At 45.1% G+C, this 22,182-nt stretch overlaps 1 protein-coding gene across 1 annotated transcript; it reads right to left on the bottom strand.

Moving 5' to 3' along the window:
- Window positions 1-12,196: 12,196 nt before the first annotated feature.
- Window positions 12,197-13,402, bottom strand: LOC129422564 (proteinase-activated receptor 4-like). Its single transcript, XM_055178559.2, has one exon. It carries the CDS (start codon window positions 13,307-13,309, stop codon window positions 12,413-12,415), a length of 897 nt encoding a protein of 298 aa, XP_055034534.2. The 5' UTR covers window positions 13,310-13,402; the 3' UTR covers window positions 12,197-12,412.
- Between the last annotated feature and the right edge of the window lie 8,780 nt (window positions 13,403-22,182).

The raw sequence follows: 22,182 nt of genomic DNA, 5'->3' as shown, positions 1-22,182 counted from the left end.
TGCTTCACTGTTTGCATTTTTTCATTTGTTTACGTGCTCGTAAACAAGACTAGCCTAACAAATGAATATGTTCACTGTTTGAATATGAAAAGAATATGCACCTTTAGTAATTTCAAACTATTTTGAAAACAGTGTTAGTATAACAGTAATAGAATTGTCAAAAATGTCACAGCCATACCGCACAAAAACAGGAAGAGATATGTTTATATTTAGAGGAAATGAAATAATGTTGTAACAATGTTTGGAAGTTGTTTAAACAAACAAAAAAATTATTTACTTTAATGCTTATCACAAAAGAGAGCTTAATACATCAAAGTGTCACAGGGTGACGACTTGTCAGGGCGGAACCAAAAATTGAGGAAGTTGGTTCCGCCCGGATGTTTCCGCCCCGACCGGAAAAATGGAAACACCGGACATCCGGCAGCGTTGCGAAGGCTGTAATCAGCGGATTGAGCACAGCTGTGGCTAGTTAACGAGATCGCCGGGTAATTGGATAATGGGAGCGTAAGGAGAAGTACAAAAAGCACAGTTAGATGACAGTTGGTTGGAAGTGTGTGCTGAGGAACGGAGCTGTGCTCATTGCTAGACGTGGTGGCTGGATATATTTCTCTCTCTTTCCCTCTTCTCTCGTTGCAGTTACGGTGGACCGGCTGGATTTAAGGAACAACCCTATGGGTGAAAAAGGAGCTACAGTCCAACTAGTAATTTGAACGGAGAAAAACGAGAAGCGATTTGATCGCACTGCACAACGTACACAAAGGCTATCCGCTGTGAGTATGCCCATGGTGTAGTGTAACTAGCGGAAACTTGCATGTTGTGATTCGTTGGAGTCCTCCAGGAGTAGGAAGGCGGCCCTACCCCTATTAGTAGCGTGGTGGGCGAGCCGCCAGCAGCATATATATTTCATACAGCCACCGCAACGCGACTCTGGTCTGGTCGTTTCTGCCACCGCCTCTACGTTAGCCCCAAGCACAGTGGAAGAGATCGGGCGTTTCCCCTCGTGGTGTTGCACTTGCAGTGTGGTGAGTGAGATTTTACATATTATAAGCTTTTTCACGATAGAGTGGTGCTGTGTATTTGCCGTGGGTTGCCGTGTGTCTTGTCAGAGGAACCCCGCGCCATCCATTCTCTCCCTTGGAAGGAGGACGCCGGGGCCAACGACCGTAGACCTTATTGCCATCATACGCGGTGTGCTGTTCAAGAGAGTGAAGAGACGCAGGCCAAGTACTGTGGAGGACTGTGAGTATTATAGTGAAAGCAATTGTGGTGTAAACTTACCTGTGTGTGTGTCATCGCAGAGTCGGAGGCGAACGGGTCCGCTGCCCCCGGGTCCCTACGAAAGGGCGCCCTTATCTGGGATTTGATCAGCCTACGGACAGTGGCGATAAGGCAGCGCTCGACCCGGCGAGGTGGTGTGTGACCTTCGCCCCCCTGCTGACCTACAGAAGGAACGACCGTGAGTAACATAGTAAAAGCAATTGTGGTATAAGCTTACCTGTGTTTGTATCATCGCAGAGTCGGAGGCGAACGGGTCCGCTACCCCCGTGGTCTCTACGAAAGGGCGCCCCTATCCGGAATTCGATCGACCCACGGACCGTGGGGATAGGGCGGCGCTCGACCCGGCGAGGTGGTGTGTGGCCTTCGCCCCCCCTGCTGACCAACAGTAAAGAGCCGACTGTGAACGTGATACTTACCCCGAGAGCTGTAAGCAGCGGAGCTGGTGAGAACCATTCAAAGACCAATAACAGTGTTTCTGCGTCCTAGCGATCACCTGTGGAGAGAGAAAGGAAAACGAGAGAGAGTCAGTAAAGAGCCGACTGTGAACGTGATACTTACCCCGAGAGCTGTAAGCAGCGGAGCTGGTGAGAACCATTCAAAGACCAATAACAGTGTTTCTGTGTCCTAGCGACCACCTGTGGAGAGAGAAAGGAAGACGAGAGAGAGTCAGTAAAGAGCCGACTGTGAACGTGAAACTTACCCCGAGAGCTGTAAGCAGCGGAGCTGCGATCACCTGTGGAGAAAGAGAAGAAGACAAGAGTGAGCCATTGAGGAATCGACGGTGAACGTGATACTTACCCAGGAAGCTGTAAGCAGGGAGCCGGTGAGACCCCTTTCAAAGTCCGTAACAGTGTCTTTGTTGTCCTAGTGGCCGCCTGTGGAAAGAGAAGAAGGCGAGAGTAAGCCATTGGGCACGGACAGTGGAGAAACCCCTAACAGCCACACCAGAAGTTGTCTGCCTCCAGGAAGAGAAGAAGGAGGGCGCCACGGCCAGCAGGGTCCAGGCGGGAGCCTGACGTTTCCTTTTTCCCCCGTTGATGGTGGTTGGCACCCCCGTTTTCCCATCCCTGTCACCCGTGGCTGTAGTCTCCCTGGAGGGAGTAGAAGAAGCCATTAGTTTTAAAATTCCCCTTTCCCCGAAATTTCCCCCCCCATCCTTTTAAGTATTTAAGATTTCAATAAAGCTTGTTTTAAATTTTACTTACCTGTTTCCGTGTTTGTCTGGTCATTGGGTCGGCTTTGGGGACCTCCTCGAGGTGGGAGTTGAGAAGGGGCGTGGCTTTAGCCAAACACAGCCAGCCCCTAGTGGTGACAGATTTTGGCGTAGTCGGCAGGATCCCACCTCGAGTTGAGTAACCAAGGTCACCCAATGACTGACAACGCGGGGCCAGCGGCCCCACCCCGTGCCACATCCGTTATCATGGGCAGTCCATGGGTCCAGAGATACGGAGGAGCCGAGTCGGAGGTACGCCTGACTGAATGGAAGGCCCAGCTGGAGTACTTGGCCGACCTGCAGGGCCTTAGCGCCGCCCAGCGGCTTCAATTTGTGTTAAACTCCTTAGAAGGAGAAGCGCGGCGAGAAGTACAAGCCGCCCCCGAAGCGACTAGAGCCACCGCCCAGACTGTGTTCCAGTTCCTCACTGAACAATATGGTGACCATACCCCCGTAGCTGTCCTCCGCTCACAATTTTTCAATTGCAAACAAGGCCCTCGACAACCTATTCGAGCTTTTGCCCTCAGGCTGCGGGAGCAGTTCACTCGCCTGCAAGCCCGACGAGACCATGGGCTAGGAGATGGAGAAGCCTTGTTACGCGACCAGTTCCTCCTGGGGATGAAAGAAGGCCCCGTGAGACAAAGTCTGAGGGTCCAGTTCCGGAGGGACCCCGGGCTGACCTTCGAAGATCTAAAGAAGGAGGCGCTAGCCCTGGAGGGGGACGAGGCCGAAGTAACCGAAGCCCCCGTATGTGCAGCCGTAAGTGGAAACACAGCGGCGCCACCTGAACACGCAGACTGGAAACAAGCCCTGCGGGTGGAATTGTTGAAAGATGTCCGAGAGCAGATGTCGGAGCTATCTAAGACCCTCTTGGGGGAACTTCGCCAAAGTAGGGCGCGGGAGGAACCGAGGCCGGCACCCCGAGAGCGAGTCTACTCTGAGAGGGGCCGAGAGCCACCGGGACGCCCGAATCGTTTGAACCGGCCCCGCTTCGAGTGGGATGACCAAGGGCGGCCAATCTGTAATCGGTGTGGAGAACCGGGGCATTACAGTCGCCAGTGTGGGCCTCGCAGGGCATCAGAAGGGGGTTTTTAAGGCGACCGGCCACAGTGGGTCGTGTGGCCGGGACCCCCAGAGAAGACCCTGGAAGACGCGAGGATGCTAGAGACCAGATGGTTGGACACAGCCCTGTGGCGGAGGTGAAGGTATGTGGCAAGACAATACAGTGCCTAGTAGATACGGGCTCGCAAGTGACATTGTTTGCGGAAAGTCTCTCGCAGGAAGTATTTGGGAAGCAGAGTGCCCAAGGAGGGGAGGCCCCCTGGCTGACGTTGCGGGGCGCCAACGGCCTAGAGATCCCTTATATTGGCTATCGGTTGACGGACTTAGAAGTTCATGGGGTGATAGTTCCCCAAAAAGGAGTGATTATCGTGGAGGACAGATGTCTGGGTGCCCATCGAGCCCTGTTAGGGATGAACGTCCTCTCCGAATGCTGGGAAGAATTATTTCGGGCTAAGCCCGGCCCTAGGATCCCCCCTGTCGAGAGGCCCCTATGGGAGCAAGTAGTAGCCGACTGTCGTCGGGTCCAGATGACCCAGGTCCGCAGAGGCCGGGAAGAGGTAGGAAGGGTGATGTGTCGATTCGCTCTGTCGATTCCTCCTAGGAGTGAGGCCATGGTGTGGGTGAGAGTAGCCCCCCGAGGAGTTGGCCCCGAAGAATGGGTGTTGGTTGAACCTCACGCCGATTGCCCCCAAGTGGAAGTAGCCCGAGGCCTAGCGGCGGTCCGTCGGGGGAGGGTCCCGGTGAAGGTCCGAAACGACCACCCCTACCCAGTATACTTACACCGACACCAGCGGCTGGCCCGATTAACGGGGGTCGCGCCCCACCAGGTGAGAGAGGAGAGGGACGTTAGGTTCCGTCAGGTGTGCCCCAATGTCATCGAGGTGGCCCTGACCCAGATGGAAGCCCCTCCGAACAACAGAAGGAGGGACGTGCCGAAGCACTTGGCAGGCGAGTCCCTGCAAGGGGAAGAGTTGGAACAGGCGCAGACACAAAGACTCCAAGCCCTCCTTCAGAAATGGCAACATGTATTCGCAAAACACGAGGAAGATTATGGGTGTACGAAAGTGGTAGAACACCATATACCGACTGGAGATGCAGGGCCCAGTAGAGAGAGGTACCGGCCGATCCCACCCACCTTGTATGCAGAGGTACGCTCGCTACTGCAGGGCATGCTGGAGCGAGGAGTCGTCCGGGAAAGCAGTAGCCCCTGGGCAGCCCCCATCGTACTTGTGCAGAAAAAGTCAGGAGCTTGGAGGTTTTGCGTGGACTATCGGAAGCTTAACCTGGTGACCAAGAAAGACGCGTTTCCCTTGCCCCGGATTGAAGACTCCCTTGCCGGTCTCACACGATCCGCTTGGTACTCCACCTTGGATCTGGCCAGTGGATATTGGCAGGTGCCAGTGGCCGAGGCCGATAGAGAGAAGACCGCCTTTACGACCCCGTTCGGACTATTCCAGTGGGAACGGATGCCCTTCGGGCTCTGTAACGCTCCGGCCACGTTCCAACGCCTCATGCAGCGCTGTCTTGGAGGTCAGTTAATGGAGTCAGTCTTGGTATATTTGGATGATGTAATTGTGTATTCCCCAGATTTCGATTCACACCTCCGACACCTCGAAGAGGTTTTCCGGGCGATGGAGAAATATGGGCTGAAGTTACAACCCGACAAGTGCCATCTGTTGCGGCGGAAAGTCCAGTTCCTGGGCCATGTGGTCAGCGCTGCTGGGGTGGCCGTAGACCCTGGGAAGGTCTCCGCGGTGAGAGACTGGAGTGCACCAAAGACTGTGAGGCAAGTGCGGTCATTTCTGGGATTTGTGGGATACTACAGACGGTTTATAAAAGATTTCTCAAAGATTGCCAAACCCCTTAACCAGCTACTGGTCGGCACAGGGCGAAACCGGGGGCGGGGGTCACCCTCTATTGATTGGGACGAGTCCTGTGAAGGGGCATTTCAGAGGTTAAAACAGGAGTTGTTACAGGCTCCTATCTTGGCCTATGCAGACTTTACCCAGCCATTTCTTTTGTATACAGACGCTAGCAACCTGGGGCTGGGAGCAGTCTTGGCCCAACGACAAGCGGGTACGGAACGGGTGATCGCCTACGCAAGCCGAAGCCTTCACCCAGCGGAGAGGAACGACGCGAACTACAGCTCATTCAAGTTGGAGCTGTTGGCCCTGAAATGGGCCCTGACCGAGAAGTTCAAGGACTACCTCTGGGGTGCTAAGGTGACGGTGATTACAGACAATAACCCTCTGGTTCATTTACAGACGGCGAAGTTGGGGGCGGTGGAGCAGCGCTGGGTGGCACAACTTGCCAACTTCAATTACCAACTACAGTATCGGCCCGGTCGGGAACACACGAACGCGGATGTCCTGTCCCGATTGCCAGAGGTGGACGGCCCCGGTGGCTGTGATGGCCACGAAGAGGAAAGCCAGGAGGAAGGCTACCTGATAGGGGTTGTGGAAGCACCAGGAGGCCAGCAGGAGGCGGTACCCGGGAGCTGGGGTTGGGACCCCTGCCGGTGGAAGGAAAGACAGGCCCAGGATCAAGATTTATGGCAGGTGAGGATGTGGGTAGAGCGAGGCCGGCGACCAACGTCGTCCGAGAGGCTGACCCAGACAGAGACGGGGAAGAGACTGCTGGGACAGTGGGACAAGCTGGAGATACAGGAGGGGGTACTTTGCCGAAAAGTAAGTGATCCGAAGCTGGGCGAGGAGGTACGCCAGATCGTGGTGCCCGCCGATCAAACAGCAGCCCTGGTGTCTGCCTACCATGACCAATTGGGACACCAGGGACAAGAACGGACCGTATCACTGCTACGCAGGTTCTTCTATTGGCCGGGACTGGAAGCATCAGTGCGTAGCTTGGTCCAAGCTTGCCCCAGGTGCACGTTATTCAAGTCTCGACGAGAGGCCCGAGCACCGATGATACCCATATGTGCCAAAGCCCCCCTTCACATCATGGCGATGGATTTCCTGACCCTGGGCCGGCCACAGGACCGTTATCCGAACATCTTAGTAATCACCGACCTGTTTACGAAATATGCATGGGCAATCCCCACTCTCGATCAGACGGCAAGTACCACCGCAACGGCTTTATGGCGGCACGTCTTCCAAACATTTGGATGTCCAGAGTTCTTACACTCAGACCAAGGGGCAAACTTCGAATCAAAGGTGATCCGGGAATTATGCCAGCTGTATGGGTGCACGAAGACCCATACGACGTCCTACCACCCTCAAGGAAACGGCTGCTGCGAGAGGTTTAATCAAACCCTGCTGGGGCTCTTAGGGACCTTGGATCAACGCAAGCAGAGTGATTGGGTGAGTGCTCTACCGAACCTCTTACAAGCTTATAACAACAGCATTCATAGCACGACGGGGTATGCCCCCACTTATCTGATGTTCGGTAGGCATGTGCGGATGCCGACGGACCTGGTCCTGGGAGCGGCCGCGAGCCAGGAGGAAGGAAGTGTGACTGAGTGGGTAGGGCGCCACCACCAACGGCTGCACTTTGCCTATGAGCAGGTATCCCAGAAAATACGGGCCACCGGAGAAAAGAACAAGCGGTTATACGACCGAACAGCCCGGGAAGCCCCCTTGCTGCCAGGAGAGAGAGTCCTGGTGCGAGATAACCGGCGGCAAGGCAAAGGAAAGCTGAGCGACCGTTGGGAGGCCATCCCGTACGTAGTCTGTAGGCAGCAGAGACCGGGTCAGCCGGTGTATACCATCCGGCCGGAAGGAGAGGCCGGCCCGGAGCGGGTGGTACACCGAAATATGATTCGCCCTTGTCCAAATTTCCCCGAGGTCACGGAGGAGGTAGTCGCGGAGCCGGCACCGACAGCCCCCTGGATGGAAGGATGGGCTGTAATACCAGGTTTACCTGTGGTGGCGCCACCCCCAGTCGCCCCTGGAGAGCCCGATCTTGCACCTGAGCCAATTGACCCCCCGGCCGCCCAGAGGCAGCCAGGACCAGCACCAGAGCCAGCCGAACCCCTGGCCGCACAAGGACAACCTGAGGTTGTGCCCGAGCCCGCTGCACCTGACTCCCCTGTAAGACGCTCCCAACGGGAGAACCGCGGCCGGCCCCCTTCCCGCTATGGTGAGTGGACTACTCAAAGGCATTCCAGGGACTGGAATGTATTGGCGGGGGAGGATGTCACAGGGTGACGACTTGTCAGGGCGGAACCAAAAATTGAGGAAGTTGGTTCCGCCCGGATGTTTCCGCCCCGACCGGAAAAATGGAAACACCGGACATCCGGCAGCGTTGCGAAGGCTGTAATCAGCGGATTGAGCACAGCTGTGGCTAGTTAACGAGATCGCCGGGTAATTGGATAATGGGAGCGTAAGGAGAAGTACAAAAAGCACAGTTAGATGACAGTTGGTTGGAAGTGTGTGCTGAGGAACGGAGCTGTGCTCATTGCTAGACGTGGTGGCTGGATATATTTCTCTCTCTTTCCCTCTTCTCTCGTTGCAGTTACGGTGGACCGGCTGGATTTAAGGAACAACCCTATGGGTGAAAAAGGAGCTACAGTCCAACTAGTAATTTGAACGGAGAAAAACGAGAAGCGATTTGATCGCACTGCACAACGTACACAAAGGCTATCCGCTGTGAGTATGCCCATGGTGTAGTGTAACTAGCGGAAACTTGCATGTTGTGATTCGTTGGAGTCCTCCAGGAGTAGGAAGGCGGCCCTACCCCTATCAGTAGCGTGGTGGGCGAGCCGCCAGCAGCATATATATTTCATACAGCCACCGCAACGCGACTCTGGTCTGGTCGTTTCTGCCACCGCCTCTACGTTAGCCCCAAGCACAGTGGAAGAGATCGGGCGTTTCCCCTCGTGGTGTTGCACTTGCAGTGTGGTGAGTGAGATTTTACATATTATAAGCTTTTTCACGATAGAGTGGTGCTGTGTATTTGCCGTGGGTTGCCGTGTGTCTTGTCAGAGGAACCCCGCGCCATCCATTCTCTCCCTTGGAAGGAGGACGCCGGGGCCAACGACCGTAGACCTTATTGCCATCATACGCGGTGTGCTGTTCAAGAGAGTGAAGAGACGCAGGCCAAGTACTGTGGAGGACTGTGAGTATTATAGTGAAAGCAATTGTGGTGTAAACTTACCTGTGTGTGTGTCATCGCAGAGTCGGAGGCGAACGGGTCCGCTGCCCCCGGGTCCCTACGAAAGGGCGCCCTTATCTGGGATTTGATCAGCCTACGGACAGTGGCGATAAGGCAGCGCTCGACCCGGCGAGGTGGTGTGTGGCCTTCGCCCCCCTGCTGACCTACAGAAGGAACGACCGTGAGTAACATAGTAAAAGCAATTGTGGTATAAGCTTACCTGTGTTTGTATCATCGCAGAGTCGGAGGCGAACGGGTCCGCTACCCCCGTGGTCTCTACGAAAGGGCGCCCCTATCCGGAATTCGATCGACCCACGGACCGTGGGGATAGGGCGGCGCTCGACCCGGCGAGGTGGTGTGTGGCCTTCGCCCCCCCTGCTGACCAACAGTAAAGAGCCGACTGTGAACGTGATACTTACCCCGAGAGCTGTAAGCAGCGGAGCTGGTGAGAACCATTCAAAGACCAATAACAGTGTTTCTGCGTCCTAGCGATCACCTGTGGAGAGAGAAAGGAAAACGAGAGAGAGTCAGTAAAGAGCCGACTGTGAACGTGATACTTACCCCGAGAGCTGTAAGCAGCGGAGCTGGTGAGAACCATTCAAAGACCAATAACAGTGTTTCTGTGTCCTAGCGACCACCTGTGGAGAGAGAAAGGAAGACGAGAGAGAGTCAGTAAAGAGCCGACTGTGAACGTGAAACTTACCCCGAGAGCTGTAAGCAGCGGAGCTGCGATCACCTGTGGAGAAAGAGAAGAAGACAAGAGTGAGCCATTGAGGAATCGACGGTGAACGTGATACTTACCCAGGAAGCTGTAAGCAGGGAGCCGGTGAGACCCCTTTCAAAGTCCGTAACAGTGTCTTTGTTGTCCTAGTGGCCGCCTGTGGAAAGAGAAGAAGGCGAGAGTAAGCCATTGGGCACGGACAGTGGAGAAACCCCTAACAGCCACACCAGAAGTTGTCTGCCTCCAGGAAGAGAAGAAGGAGGGCGCCACGGCCAGCAGGGTCCAGGCGGGAGCCTGACGTTTCCTTTTTCCCCCGTTGATGGTGGTTGGCACCCCCGTTTTCCCATCCCTGTCACCCGTGGCTGTAGTCTCCCTGGAGGGAGTAGAAGAAGCCATTAGTTTTAAAATTCCCCTTCCCCGAAATTTCCCCCCCCATCCTTTTAAGTATTTAAGATTTCAATAAAGCTTGTTTTAAATTTTACTTACCTGTTTCCGTGTTTGTCTGGTCATTGGGTCGGCTTTGGGGACCTCCTCGAGGTGGGAGTTGAGAAGGGGCGTGGCTTTAGCCAAACACAGCCAGCCCCTAGTGGTGACAAAAGCATAAGTTAATTTGGATGAAGTGTAAGATTATACTTTTAAACTCAATTCAATTTTATTTATATAGCACTTTTTACAATTGTTTAGTTGTTTCAAACACCTTTACATTAATAAAAGCAGGAGTAAACAAAGAAAAATCAGTAGACAACATTAGAAGCCGAGTACGGTGGCTAAGATTTAACCGTACTAGCGAACGTCATAATAATGTACCGTATAGAAGACAGTTCTAATTTAAGTTTATGTCAGCTGACTCCTTGGTGGTTGAAAAAATCTTATAGGAGAGAAAAAAGCCTAGGAAGATAAAAAGCCTTGATAGAGAGCCAGACTAGCTGAGTCTATAGAGGATATACTATATAATAGATACTATTTTATACAAGTTTATGGGAATTAAAACATTTTTAAAAATTATAGTAAAAGCAGTGTAAAGCTGTAACAATAACTGCCAAAACACATGGATCTTATTGCTTTTAATGATGGTCCCCATAAGGTATATTTCAGAATAATATTTGTGACTCAAATGGTTAATTCAGTCATTAACTGTAGTAAAATGGGCTGGGATTACATACCAGCAGTTAAATATTCCAAAAGAAGGCATTAGAACTACAAAGGCTGATTTGACTGTTTTTAACACACAATATGTGCCTTTTCTACTACAATAAGTGTTGATGGATCTGAGTGTTGTCAAATTGTAAAACAATGCATTATGCAGCATATTTTAATAGTGCATTTTAATAAAGCAGGTGTATGTACTGGTCACTAGAGGGCGCAATTGTTGCAATCTTGAAAATTTATTGTGGCATGTATATGTGTACCATAGGATGTGTCTGTGATAGACATCATTAGTTTAACTGGCCCAAACTAAATATGTGGTTTAGGTATACTCAGGGAAATATATATAATGTGTTTTTTTATTATAATTATTTATTTATTACCGTTTTGAATATTATCCATGCTCTATCATGCATCAATTCTGTTATGTCAAGGTTTGTAGGTATTAAGGCTTCACTAGAGGTCAGTATTGGTATCTACGTGGAAGTTTAGGCAGAGCATTAACAGTCTAATCAAGGTCTATTTAATTGCATTGTATTGTGTATTTTATTTATCATACTACAATGACAATCAGATCCTTTCCAATAAAGATTTTCTATAGTTCCGGTTTCCTGTATATGTTCATAGACTGAGTAAAGTTCATAGCAAAATAAATATTTTAATTACATTTATTTAATCATTGCAATTAATTTATACATGCTGGCCCTGGTCAGAGCCTGACTCCACCCACTGGCAATATTTGAAAAATGCAAGAAAAGTGGGCAGATCCCAACGGAGATAGAGGGGACGAACTAAGCTGGTACCAAGCATGTGGTGAGATCGTAACAAGGGCGTGGTGAGCTTGAACCTGCTTATGTCACGAGTTACTTTTTGGACCCAACATCCAATAGGAAAATTCAACTGCAGTAGCCACCGTTCAACCTGAAGAGGGCAGCACTCAGACGTTTTTTCACCATATATTGTAGTATTGAAACACTTTATATCCAAATGTCAAAAAACTTACTAAAATCAATGAACAGCACTAATAAAGCATCATTCTTACAGATCATTAACTAAAAAAAGTTGGTTAAGGGTTTAGTTACTCTTTAAGTCCTACACTGTAAAAAAAATCCGCAGAAATTGCAGCTGGGTTGACGGTAATCCACCGTAGATTTACATCCATGCTATTCACCGGCAAGAGCCTGCTCAAAGACAAATGAACATTAAACATTTACAAGTCTTTGTCTTTTCAGAGTAAAACTAAAAAAAAACAGCATCAGGCAAAATATTCTGGAAAACAAAATCTGAAGCTAAAACAGAAAAAGGTTGATGATGATTTCTGGTTCCCAGAATGCTTATTTGCATGAGGCTGTTATTGTATAGTTTTATTCTGTAAAGATAAAGACTTGTTAATATTCAAAATTGATTTAACTTCGAACAAACTCTTGCCAGCAAACAACACAAACGCAAATCCACGGCAAATTTCCGGCGCCCCAGCTGCAATAACATTGTAATTTCTACGGATTTTTTTTTTACAGTGTATACTTCTATTCAATGTCTCCTTTCATTTGTCAAAGCAGATTTAAAGACCACATTTCATACACAGAGATAAGTGGGAAATTTTCTGTACAGGGCTTATAGTCCCAGAGTAAAATGCGTATTTCAGCTGCCTTGATTAAAAACCCCTTGCACTGACATGTCTTAACATATATCAGTGCCATTGTTTTGTCTCAAGATGTTCAGCAGTATTGTTTTTTGTAAGGTTTGTGTGTAAACACTTCTTAAATATCCTAATATAACCAAGGCCTAGTCCTGGACTAATCTAAACCCTGTCTGGAAACCGCCATGGACAAAACAGAAATGAAAATAAACGCAAAAAACAGCACTCCTGCATTAGATGTACTTTAAATGCACTTTTTAAAATTACATCTCTTCCTGAAGTTTTTAGACGAATAGTACAAAATGAAGGGATCAATGCAGCTGTTAAAGGTACTGAGAGACAAACTGATCAGGTATGGAACGTAAAGATCATTATTAATGAAGTCTGATTTTGAGTAATGCAACAGTAGAAGAATGTTGCTTGGCAAAAAACAAACCACAAACACTATCAACATCAACACAATTACTCTCACAGCGTAGGCATAATGTTGCCTTTTACCCATAAGGGTACGTAGGACGGAAACATAACTAAACACCACTACAAGCAATGGAAGCAGGAAAAAGATTGAGAAGAGGGCAATAAAATAAGGCAGAAAGAAGTTTTCCTGCTGATCTGGTGGAAGAGCATCATGGCAGGTTGTTATAGGAGGGTCCTTTATTTTATAAGATTGTTTGGAGACTAATAAGGGCACAGCTGCTGTTGCAACCACCATCCAAACCAATACGCTCATACACCCAATATTCCTGTTACTGCGGAACGACTTGGCACTAAGAGGACGAACTACAGCTACATAGCGATCCACTGCAATAAGTGCCAGACACACCATTGAACCATACATGTTTCCATAGAATAGTGCAATCACAATACGACAGAATGATTCACCAAAAGTCCAGTCATTGCCCCGGAAGTGATAAACAATACGAAAAGGCAACACCAGCAGAAACATGAGATCACAGATGGTGAGGTTGATCAGCAGGATGGTGGACGGGAGCTTCTTGGTTCTGAAGAGCAGCACCCAGAGGGCAAGCGAGTTGGCAGGAAACCCAATGATGAAGGCCAGGAGGCAGAGGAGAGGAACCATCAGTACAATGACATTGCTTTGTATCTGCTCCTTTTGCTCATCCGGTAATGTATTATACATTCGTGCAAGGCTCCGGCCCCCTGCAAACAGAGATTTGTAAATTTCATGATAATTCACTATTATTATTCCAGCGAATAATGAAAATTACCCCATGATTTAGGGGAGAGCGGGGTAAGTTGTCACACGGGTAAGTTGTCACACTGTTAATAACTCCAACAGTAGAGGCTCTATCTCAAAAATCAAATAGCCACTTTATGTGACTTCTTCTTCTATAGTGAACTTCCTGTTCACATGTGGTCAAGATCACTGTAATCTGAGGTTAGCACAATTTTCTTATTTTTCTGCTTAAAAAGTAAAAAAAAATCACTTTACATTTTATGCAATACAACTTTGTTAGGTGTGAATGTTTAAAATGATTATTTTGCACAAAATAGAGGAGACCGTAAAGTGTCTTTTGATACTTTAGCTAAAGTGATATGATGAGCTAAACTTGAGATTTAGACAACATTAGCACACAAGTAAGTATGGGGCAAGTTGTCTCAATGACTTTGGGGCAAGTCGTCACATCTGACAACTTGCCCCTGTACAAACAAACACATCGAACATGCTCAGAAAACATGATATAGAAAAGAATAAGCCTCAATCTAGCAAAAAGCTGTTTCAAAAGAAAGGGAAGCAGAAATCTGGACCTATGAAAAACAAGGCAGCTAAAAGAAGAAAAATCATGCAAGAGTCATCATCAGATGATGAAGAGTGCTTCTGCCTCGTCTGTGTAGAGCCATTTTCAAAGAGTCGTCCAAAGGAGACCTGGGTAAAATGTGTAAAATGCAACAATTGGGCCCATGATGCTTGCACCTCAGGCCAGGCAATTTATGTGTGTCAGAATTGTGATTCTGGAGATGAGTCCTATTAGTCATACAGGGCATCTGTTTTGTTCAGAGGTTAAACATGTTAAGTTAAGCAAGTTATCTGCAGCGTTCCATTCAGTTATCTGGTTTTATGTGAAAGCCATAGAACATTTGAACCAAAGTTCAAAGTAAAGTGGTCTTGCCACTTAATTGAAATGTGCATTATTTGGATTGAAATAATTGTTTTTCCAGATTCTCCAGGCACGGATGTTTATATTTCCAGTTTGGTTTGAGTTTAAAAATTAAAATCAATATTCACAATTAAGTAGTTGTGTTCTTATTTTTAGATAATCTAGTGTGACAACTTACCCGCCCTAGTGTGACAACTTACCCTCCGATGGGGCAAATTGTCACAAGTGCACAGTCACTATTCAACAGTCTACAACTCTGTAATGAGATAAGATATAAAGATGTTATGAATACAACATATGTGCCCAAGACTTCCTTCTTTCATTTGGTATGAGATTTATACCATTTTGATGTATGGTGCTCAGTAAATGTTAGACAGTGTGAAAAGTGTGACAACATACCCCGCTCTCCCCTACTCAACCTCAAACCATCCTGAGTTTATATGATTATCTTTTATCAGACAAACGCAAAATTATTTTATAAAATGTCCTTGCTCATCCAAGCTTTGTAACAATAGTAAACAGAGACCAGGGATCAACCTCTGACTTTGAAATCCAAAAAAGTGCACAGAGGTAATCCATGGCATAAAGGGGCATCAATAATGTGCAGTATGTGGAAAAAATGTTTTTTGTTAACCATTGTAACGACTGAGCCAGATCAGACACACAATAACTTCTAATATTTCACTGCAGACCCTCACCCAACAAGCAGGCTAGGCACCGGGATCTGTAACACTACCCCCCAAATGGCTTTTAACACTTCAAAGCAGAACAGATATCTTGTGACTATTGCAACAAATCAAGATTAGACTTTATGACCACACAAGAACATGGGAGATTTTGAGACAGATAAAGAAACTTTCTATTTAGTCATGCATGTTTTTCCATGAGTGAAATAGAAGTCTTAATCAACTATTTCTAATCTCATCAAGGATTATGTTCTTGGTGTTTATGTTATATGAGTATATTAACCCAAACTAGTTTAAATGAATGTTTAGTATTACTTACTTAATCCAAATCATATCTAGACCTTGTTTTGAATCTATGCATTCCATTTTTGATTTCCTGAATGATAATATGCATTGTGTTATGAAACTCTTCTTCATAATAATATTATGAAACACTTTAACATTTCCACCTCAACATCCAATTAAATTCCATATGCAAAATAGCATGTTGGAAGACAAAAGACAGTTAACTTTCCCTCTAAAAGTATGAACTCTGATCGGGGCAGACACCTCTTCAAGGTGTGACCTCTTCACAGCTAAAGACCCCTGCCTAAGAACACACCCCAGAGTTCTGAGGAGTTGGGAGATGTTCTGAGTTCTTATCTGAGTTGTGTGTGTGGATCACACAAATCTCTTAAGTTTTTCTTTCTGGATACATTTGAGTCCTTTCAGGACTCTCATCAGAATGAGGATGCGAAACTAAACGTTTCCAGCGTACCTCTAAGTTTGTGCCAGGCCTACGCCTTGCCTTTCCATTTACCAAAGATCCTCTGCATCAAGCTGGTTTTTTGCTCATCAATCTTTCAGCCAAGATCAACTGAAGCCTCACCAAACTACATCGGGGTACTTTCTTTTAATGTGCAAGACATGCAAGTATCATACTTAGTCTTATTCACTGATGCATCACGCATCATTATCCTCTTTTAACTAAGGTGCATTCGCATTAAGTAACTGATGGTTTGTTTTAGAATTTGATCTGCTGAATTACAAATACTGCCATAACTTCATGCTTTATTCTTTTCTCTACTTAAACCTTTACCTTCTTCTAATGCTGAACTGTATGTATATTTGCGTGTTTGTATGTTTAGAGTAGTATGTGTTTAGTTAGTCAATAAAGTCTGATTTGTATCACACATGATGTTGTTTGTAGTTCATGCTCATTATCTGGAGTCACTAATCATTAAAGGTATCGCTACCTGCTTTTAAAGCTGTTGGATCAATTTTAGGATATTCATCTGCTTAGCCAAGAGAGCTATATCCTAATATAGTCTTTGGTGTCCTACTAAACATTTGCTTGATGAGTTTTGGCCAGACACCCAAGACCTTTATCCACATACTTATAATTGATTGCAATCCATTGTAAGTACTTTACATTTGAGATTATGTTTGTTTCCCTTAATTAGGATGGTGGAGAATGTTTTTAAAATATTAATAATTAATATTATTAATTATCATAAGCCCCTCCTTTAAAATTGCTACACCATAAACCACATGTACACATTGCATTACATCAAATACACACAAAAAGAGATATTTTTAGCAACGTTATAGTGGCTCTGAATTTAGTCTTTAAGAATTCTCATTGTCAAATCATTCATCTTTGTATCTGCCTCGTGGTTGTTTTGAAGAATTAACTCAAAACAGAGTTGATATTTGAGTACAGATTTAGGAATTTCCCTAATTTGCTAAGTGGGATAATAATGGGAACTAATGAGATACTAATATGAACATTATTTACTACTATATAAATTATTATCAAAATGCCAATATATCAGCATTCAGGAAACTAACATGGATCTATGTATGAAGGTTAGGCCTATACATAAATAGAAATCTTATCTGGTGTTCTGTTATGGGTTGCTGTGTGGTCACTAGAGGCCTGATTCTGCATCTGCGTGTCAAGTGCTTGTTGATTTTACATTTATGAAATATAATTGTGTGTCTGATCTGTCTCAGGCACTCCACAATAATTGGTTGAACACTTCATTGTATTACATATACCATAAAATATCAAAAAAAATCTTGTAAATATATAATTAAAGGCATGCATTTTTTTTTTCAGAAATATTGTTTGTCTTTTTATATCCTGTTATCAACCACCTAGTGGTCTACCACTGAATGTTCTCAGCATGTACACTTTTGCTTAGCATAATTTTGCTTAACATAACAAAAAATGTTTTTGCAAAAAAGTTTGTAGATCATGCTTAGTGTTTTTTTACACTTAGATTAAAAAGAGTAATTCTGTCATCATTTAATCACTCTCATGTTGTTTCTTCTAATGAACACAAAGGAAGATATTTTGAGGAATATTTGTAACCAAACCATTTGTGAACCCCATCCACTTCCATAATAATCTTTATTCCTAAGTCAATAGGGTTTACGAACGGTGACCGAATTTTTATTTTTGGGTGAACTATCCCTTTAAGTAAGAATGTAGATGTTAAAATTAAAGCTAATATTAATGCCAAAAACTAAAATACATACTGCCAGTGTTGTTGAAGCCTGTCTTCCCTGAAGCTGAAGAAATGTGCAGGATGACAATTAGGAGGAGATGAAGAAACATCACTCGAGAAATGGCAAACATTGCAATGGTGCTAAAAAACAATAATTAACAGCTAAATAATAATAAAAAATAAATAAATAATAAAAAAAAACTTTGTGGCTTCAGAACTTGCTCTAAATTTGTTTTGCAGTCTGTATACTGTTCAGTTTTCTAGTGTTAGTTTGTAGTTTACCATACATAATACAAAATCCCTGCCTAAGATAAGGTACAACAAGTTAAAAGAGTAAGTGGTTTATTCTTCTACCTGGTGTGATGTTTGTTGCCCTGATCTCATGAGCTCAGACCATTGAATACGGTTCTTCGTTCTGTTCTTCTCTATGCATCTGTGAGGAAGTGAGCAGCTGCATCAACACAAATTGAGCAAATGCTATAGGAGGGGTTAAAAATGCCGGTGGTACCATTGTGGATCAGCATGAGCAAAAACATACATATAAGAAGAACTTCTGAGAATACAGCAACTGAAGTAAATGCTAAAATCATTTTCATAAAGAAATAATTTTTTATAAATTTCTAGCCTAAAACTGGTCCTCTCAGAGAATGGTGCTGATAAACCATGCGAGAATGTGTTTGTAAACCACTGCATTTTATGACAGTATTTAAAATAGTTAAAAACCAGAGCAAAATAAATGGAATTGTTTGACTCAGCAAGCCTCAGATAATTGAATGATTATTATTAATTTAGTAATATTAAAAATTAAATAAAAAATAGCTATTTTATATCTCTGGACCAGTAGGTGGAGCTGTGACGTAGTCTCAGATAAGGATTGCCATGACATACCAAATTTAGTAGCAATACAGAAAGGCTACGTCCGAAAACTTACGCAGCTGACTTGTCGCCTTGCTGCCTCATGAGGCAATGACTTTGGAGGCATGAAGGCAGTTAAGAGAAATACTTTCGGACACACTTCAAAGGCAGCGTGTTTGAAATATAAACAGAGAGGGCTTTTGTGATAATTAATCACATATTTGAAAACTACAATATTAATTTCTCTCTAGAAATGCAATTAAATAGCCTGGGTGCCAGCCCATCTTAGCCCCGCCCACAAGATTTTGTAAACGGGAAGATGGGTCTGGGGTTTCTGCGTTGAGGAGCTACTATTTTAGGACAAATGCTGGTCGAACCAATCAAATTGTCAGGGCGGGCTTTATACGATGATGGACAGATAATCAACAGTAACGTAATGAACCACGTCACCAAAGAGCGCGTGTGTTGAATGGCTGCCGCTGTAGAGTTCAGATGTGTGGATTCTGACATTGAGTCTGTACTAAAAGATATCGACAGAGCATTGATTTTAAAAGAGGAACAGAGAAACGCGAGCAGGGCATTTGTTGATGTCCTATTCGGCAAAAGTTGGTCGCAACTGAAATGGCTAACGTTATCACGGCGATGCAACTCAGCGTGCACGACGAGATGGATATAATTAGCGGTCGTTGCCAGCTTCTTTTCGGAAGCCCGGAATCGTGGTTGCTAAATAAGTGGAGGGACATGCTAGGCTCCAATATTTTCAAGCAAACGTAATGGCTATCGCCGTGGATGAAGTTCACCTAACGTACAAATGGTAAAAGATAGTCTTACTCTATGACTTAGTAAATACTTCATGTTGTGATATAAACGAAATGTTGTAAACATAATAGGTGTTGATGTACATTCGCTAACTCGGTATAATCACAATGTTAGTGTCATTGTAGCGAATAACTACCAGTTCGGTCAGGCTGCAAAGACGTAATTTCAACATACGTTACACACTCGGTTGCTCTGATTGGTCGTAGGTCTATCCAATTGAGTGCAGAGGCATTTTTCGGTTGAGACACGCCTCATAATTATAGCTCAATGGAGCGGTATCAGACTCAAATTCTGACTAAAATTGAGTATGGCAACGTCAGGCTAGCAATTAAAAGGTGTAAAAAGTGAAAATATACATTTATTACACTAAATTTGTGCTACACCCATTTCTTGGCCGCCATTTTATTTTTTCGAACTCTACCAGGCTCGACCAATCTCATTCCCCATGCGCGCACACGCATAGAATTGTGGGACAAGATCTCAGGAGTCAGGGAGTAAACCTAACATTGGACTCGGACATGCCTTGATGCCTTCCTGCCTTGGAAAGCTGCCACAGAAGGCAGCATTTTTGAGTTTTCAGTGTTTCTCAATGTCTCAATGTGTTTCTTAATGTCAAGGAAGAATCCTCGGAAGATATAATTTCGAGGATGCTGTGTCACCGACATCCGTCGAAGGAAAGGATGCATCTAGCGGTTTCTCAATGTCAAGGATACTTCCTTGCATCATTACGTCATAGTCTAGTAGCCAGCCCATAGAGCCCCATTGTGAACCCGGAAATGTTGAGTACACCAAAGTTTTATTGCATGAATGGGAAGTATAGGTCCCCAACATACAGAAACTGCCGGATGCTAATTTGCATATGTTGAGCAATTTGCATAATTAGCATAATTAGCAATATAAGCTTAATTGTCCATTTTGGTCACATATTTTGCACTGTATGGCCAATGTCTACAATATGTAAGTTGTTTTAGAGGTTTTAGAGGATTCTGATTTCATTTCTGCCACTTTCAGACTTCAAAATGGTAATTCTATAACAGATTTGGATTAATTTAGACACTTTTTTATTAATTCCGAACAAAATTTTAGGTTATTTTTATGGTAAACACTATATTCTCACATTTCAGAATCACAAGAACTCATGCTCTTTGATGTGAATGTTGATAACCTCAATTTGTTTACATTTCTTGAGATCTGGTCATGTTTTTATGCAAATAAGCTGTTGCAGTGAGCTGTTGTATATACAATAAGTATGTTGTGAAGCAAAGGAGCATAGTCTATTTTTAAAGTCGAAATTATCCTTGCCGATATTTTTATATTCTTATATCATATTTATGTTTTCACATTAAGATAAAAGGTTATAATGAGTTATAATGACAGTTTTGTTCAGTACATTGTGAATTTCTATTCAGATCCATTTTGTGAGTGAATCTGGTGTTCAAAAATGAGTTACCATTATTAAAAAAATTTGTATTATTCTTCTTTTTTTTAATTCAGACTTCTTGTGATTTGATCAGGAATGGATTAAAAACATTTGATATTCAGTGTTCTTGCTGCTTTCTCAAGTTGTCGTGTAGTATTAATTTAACCATTCGGATCTAGGTTTAAAGGACAAGTTCGGTATTTTGCACTTGAAGTCCTGTTTTCGGATTGTTTATGATGGGATGGAGTGGTTTTGGCTGAAATTTCGACATATGCGGCTGCCCTGAGAATTTTTGGGTGTTTGGGTTTCACCTCACACCTCTACAATGGGTTTAATGGTGCCCTGGAACAATCCTTTCTAAAATGCATTAAACTTTCGTTTACAAAGACGTGAAACTCAGCGAGTGGTCAGGGGTGTTCACTGATATGCTCACACAAAAATCGCTGCAAAAGATGCTATTTCACTATTTCATCATAAACAATCTGAAAACAGGGCTTTAAGTGTAAAATACCAAACTTGTCCTTTAAGTACTTTCAAAACAAAGAGAAACGTTTTGATCAAGTCGAAATGTCAGGAAAGAAGTGTCTGTTTGCACCATGCAGTGGCAAAAATAGCGACTTTAAAATATCTTTACAATCATAGGAAGTCTGTAACCTTGGATGGAGCCCGTATGAAATTTACCGAAAGCGCAAAAGGCACCCAGCAGTGAAAGCACTACCTCCTACAGAACGTAATATGCGCCTTTATGGAAGACGTGCCCACCTACGGGTGCTACTATGAAAATCAGCTGACCAGCCTGATCCACCGGTTGTGGATATCACCTTGTTTGGATGGGACAAGAAGATGGGTCTAAAGGAAGGAGAAGAACTGCTTATGCCCACACAGGATTCAAGTCCAGTTGCTCCTCCTGCTTTGTTAGATGTTGTCAGCTGTGGTTTCAAAGCTGTGTTGAAACCTTGTACATCAGCAGAGTGCAGCTGTGTAGCTGCAGGTCTGGGCTGTACCAGTTATTGTTCCTGCAAAGGCAATGATGGTATATACTGCAAAATACTTACAAAACACCAAGCACACAAAGAAAGGGATGAAGGATCTGGAGAAGATTATGACACAACAAATGAGAATAGTGAAGATGATGAGGCTGCCTTTTAATTAATTATGAGGCATAGCAGTTTGCCTGAAGGTGGTAGCCAGTGTGTGCTTTGTGTGGTGCGGAGGTAAGGCCCTCTTGGTTAGCCTCCCGTCTGGCGGGCTGACCCGGGTTGCCCAGACTCAGTTTTAACTCTTCCGTTTGGCGGAGTTTTAACTGGGTCCTCATTTGATTTTGCGACTTGCGGACCAACCTGGAAAGCACATCTGCCATTCTGGCATGGCCCTAGTGACTTGCGGGGTCTGTCTTGTATGGCATGTATATGTTGTATATTTACATGTTTGCCTTGGTGCAGAGGTGAAGCCCTCTTGGTTAGCCTTGCGTTTGGCGAGCTGACCCGGGTTGCCCAGACTCAGTTTTAACTCTTGCGTCTGGCGAAGTTTTAGTTTACCCGATTACTATGTATCATACAGTTCCAGGATCCAAGTTATGTCAAATACCCGCATTACTTTTTCATCCAGAAATGCATAACATT

The sequence above is a fragment of the Misgurnus anguillicaudatus genome, chromosome 16 (assembly GCF_027580225.2).
Source record: "Misgurnus anguillicaudatus chromosome 16, ASM2758022v2, whole genome shotgun sequence".
Lineage (NCBI taxonomy): Eukaryota > Metazoa > Chordata > Actinopteri > Cypriniformes > Cobitidae > Misgurnus > Misgurnus anguillicaudatus.
The sequence above is the reverse complement of the archived record's forward strand: the minus strand, read 5'-3'. Positions and strand labels throughout refer to the sequence as shown.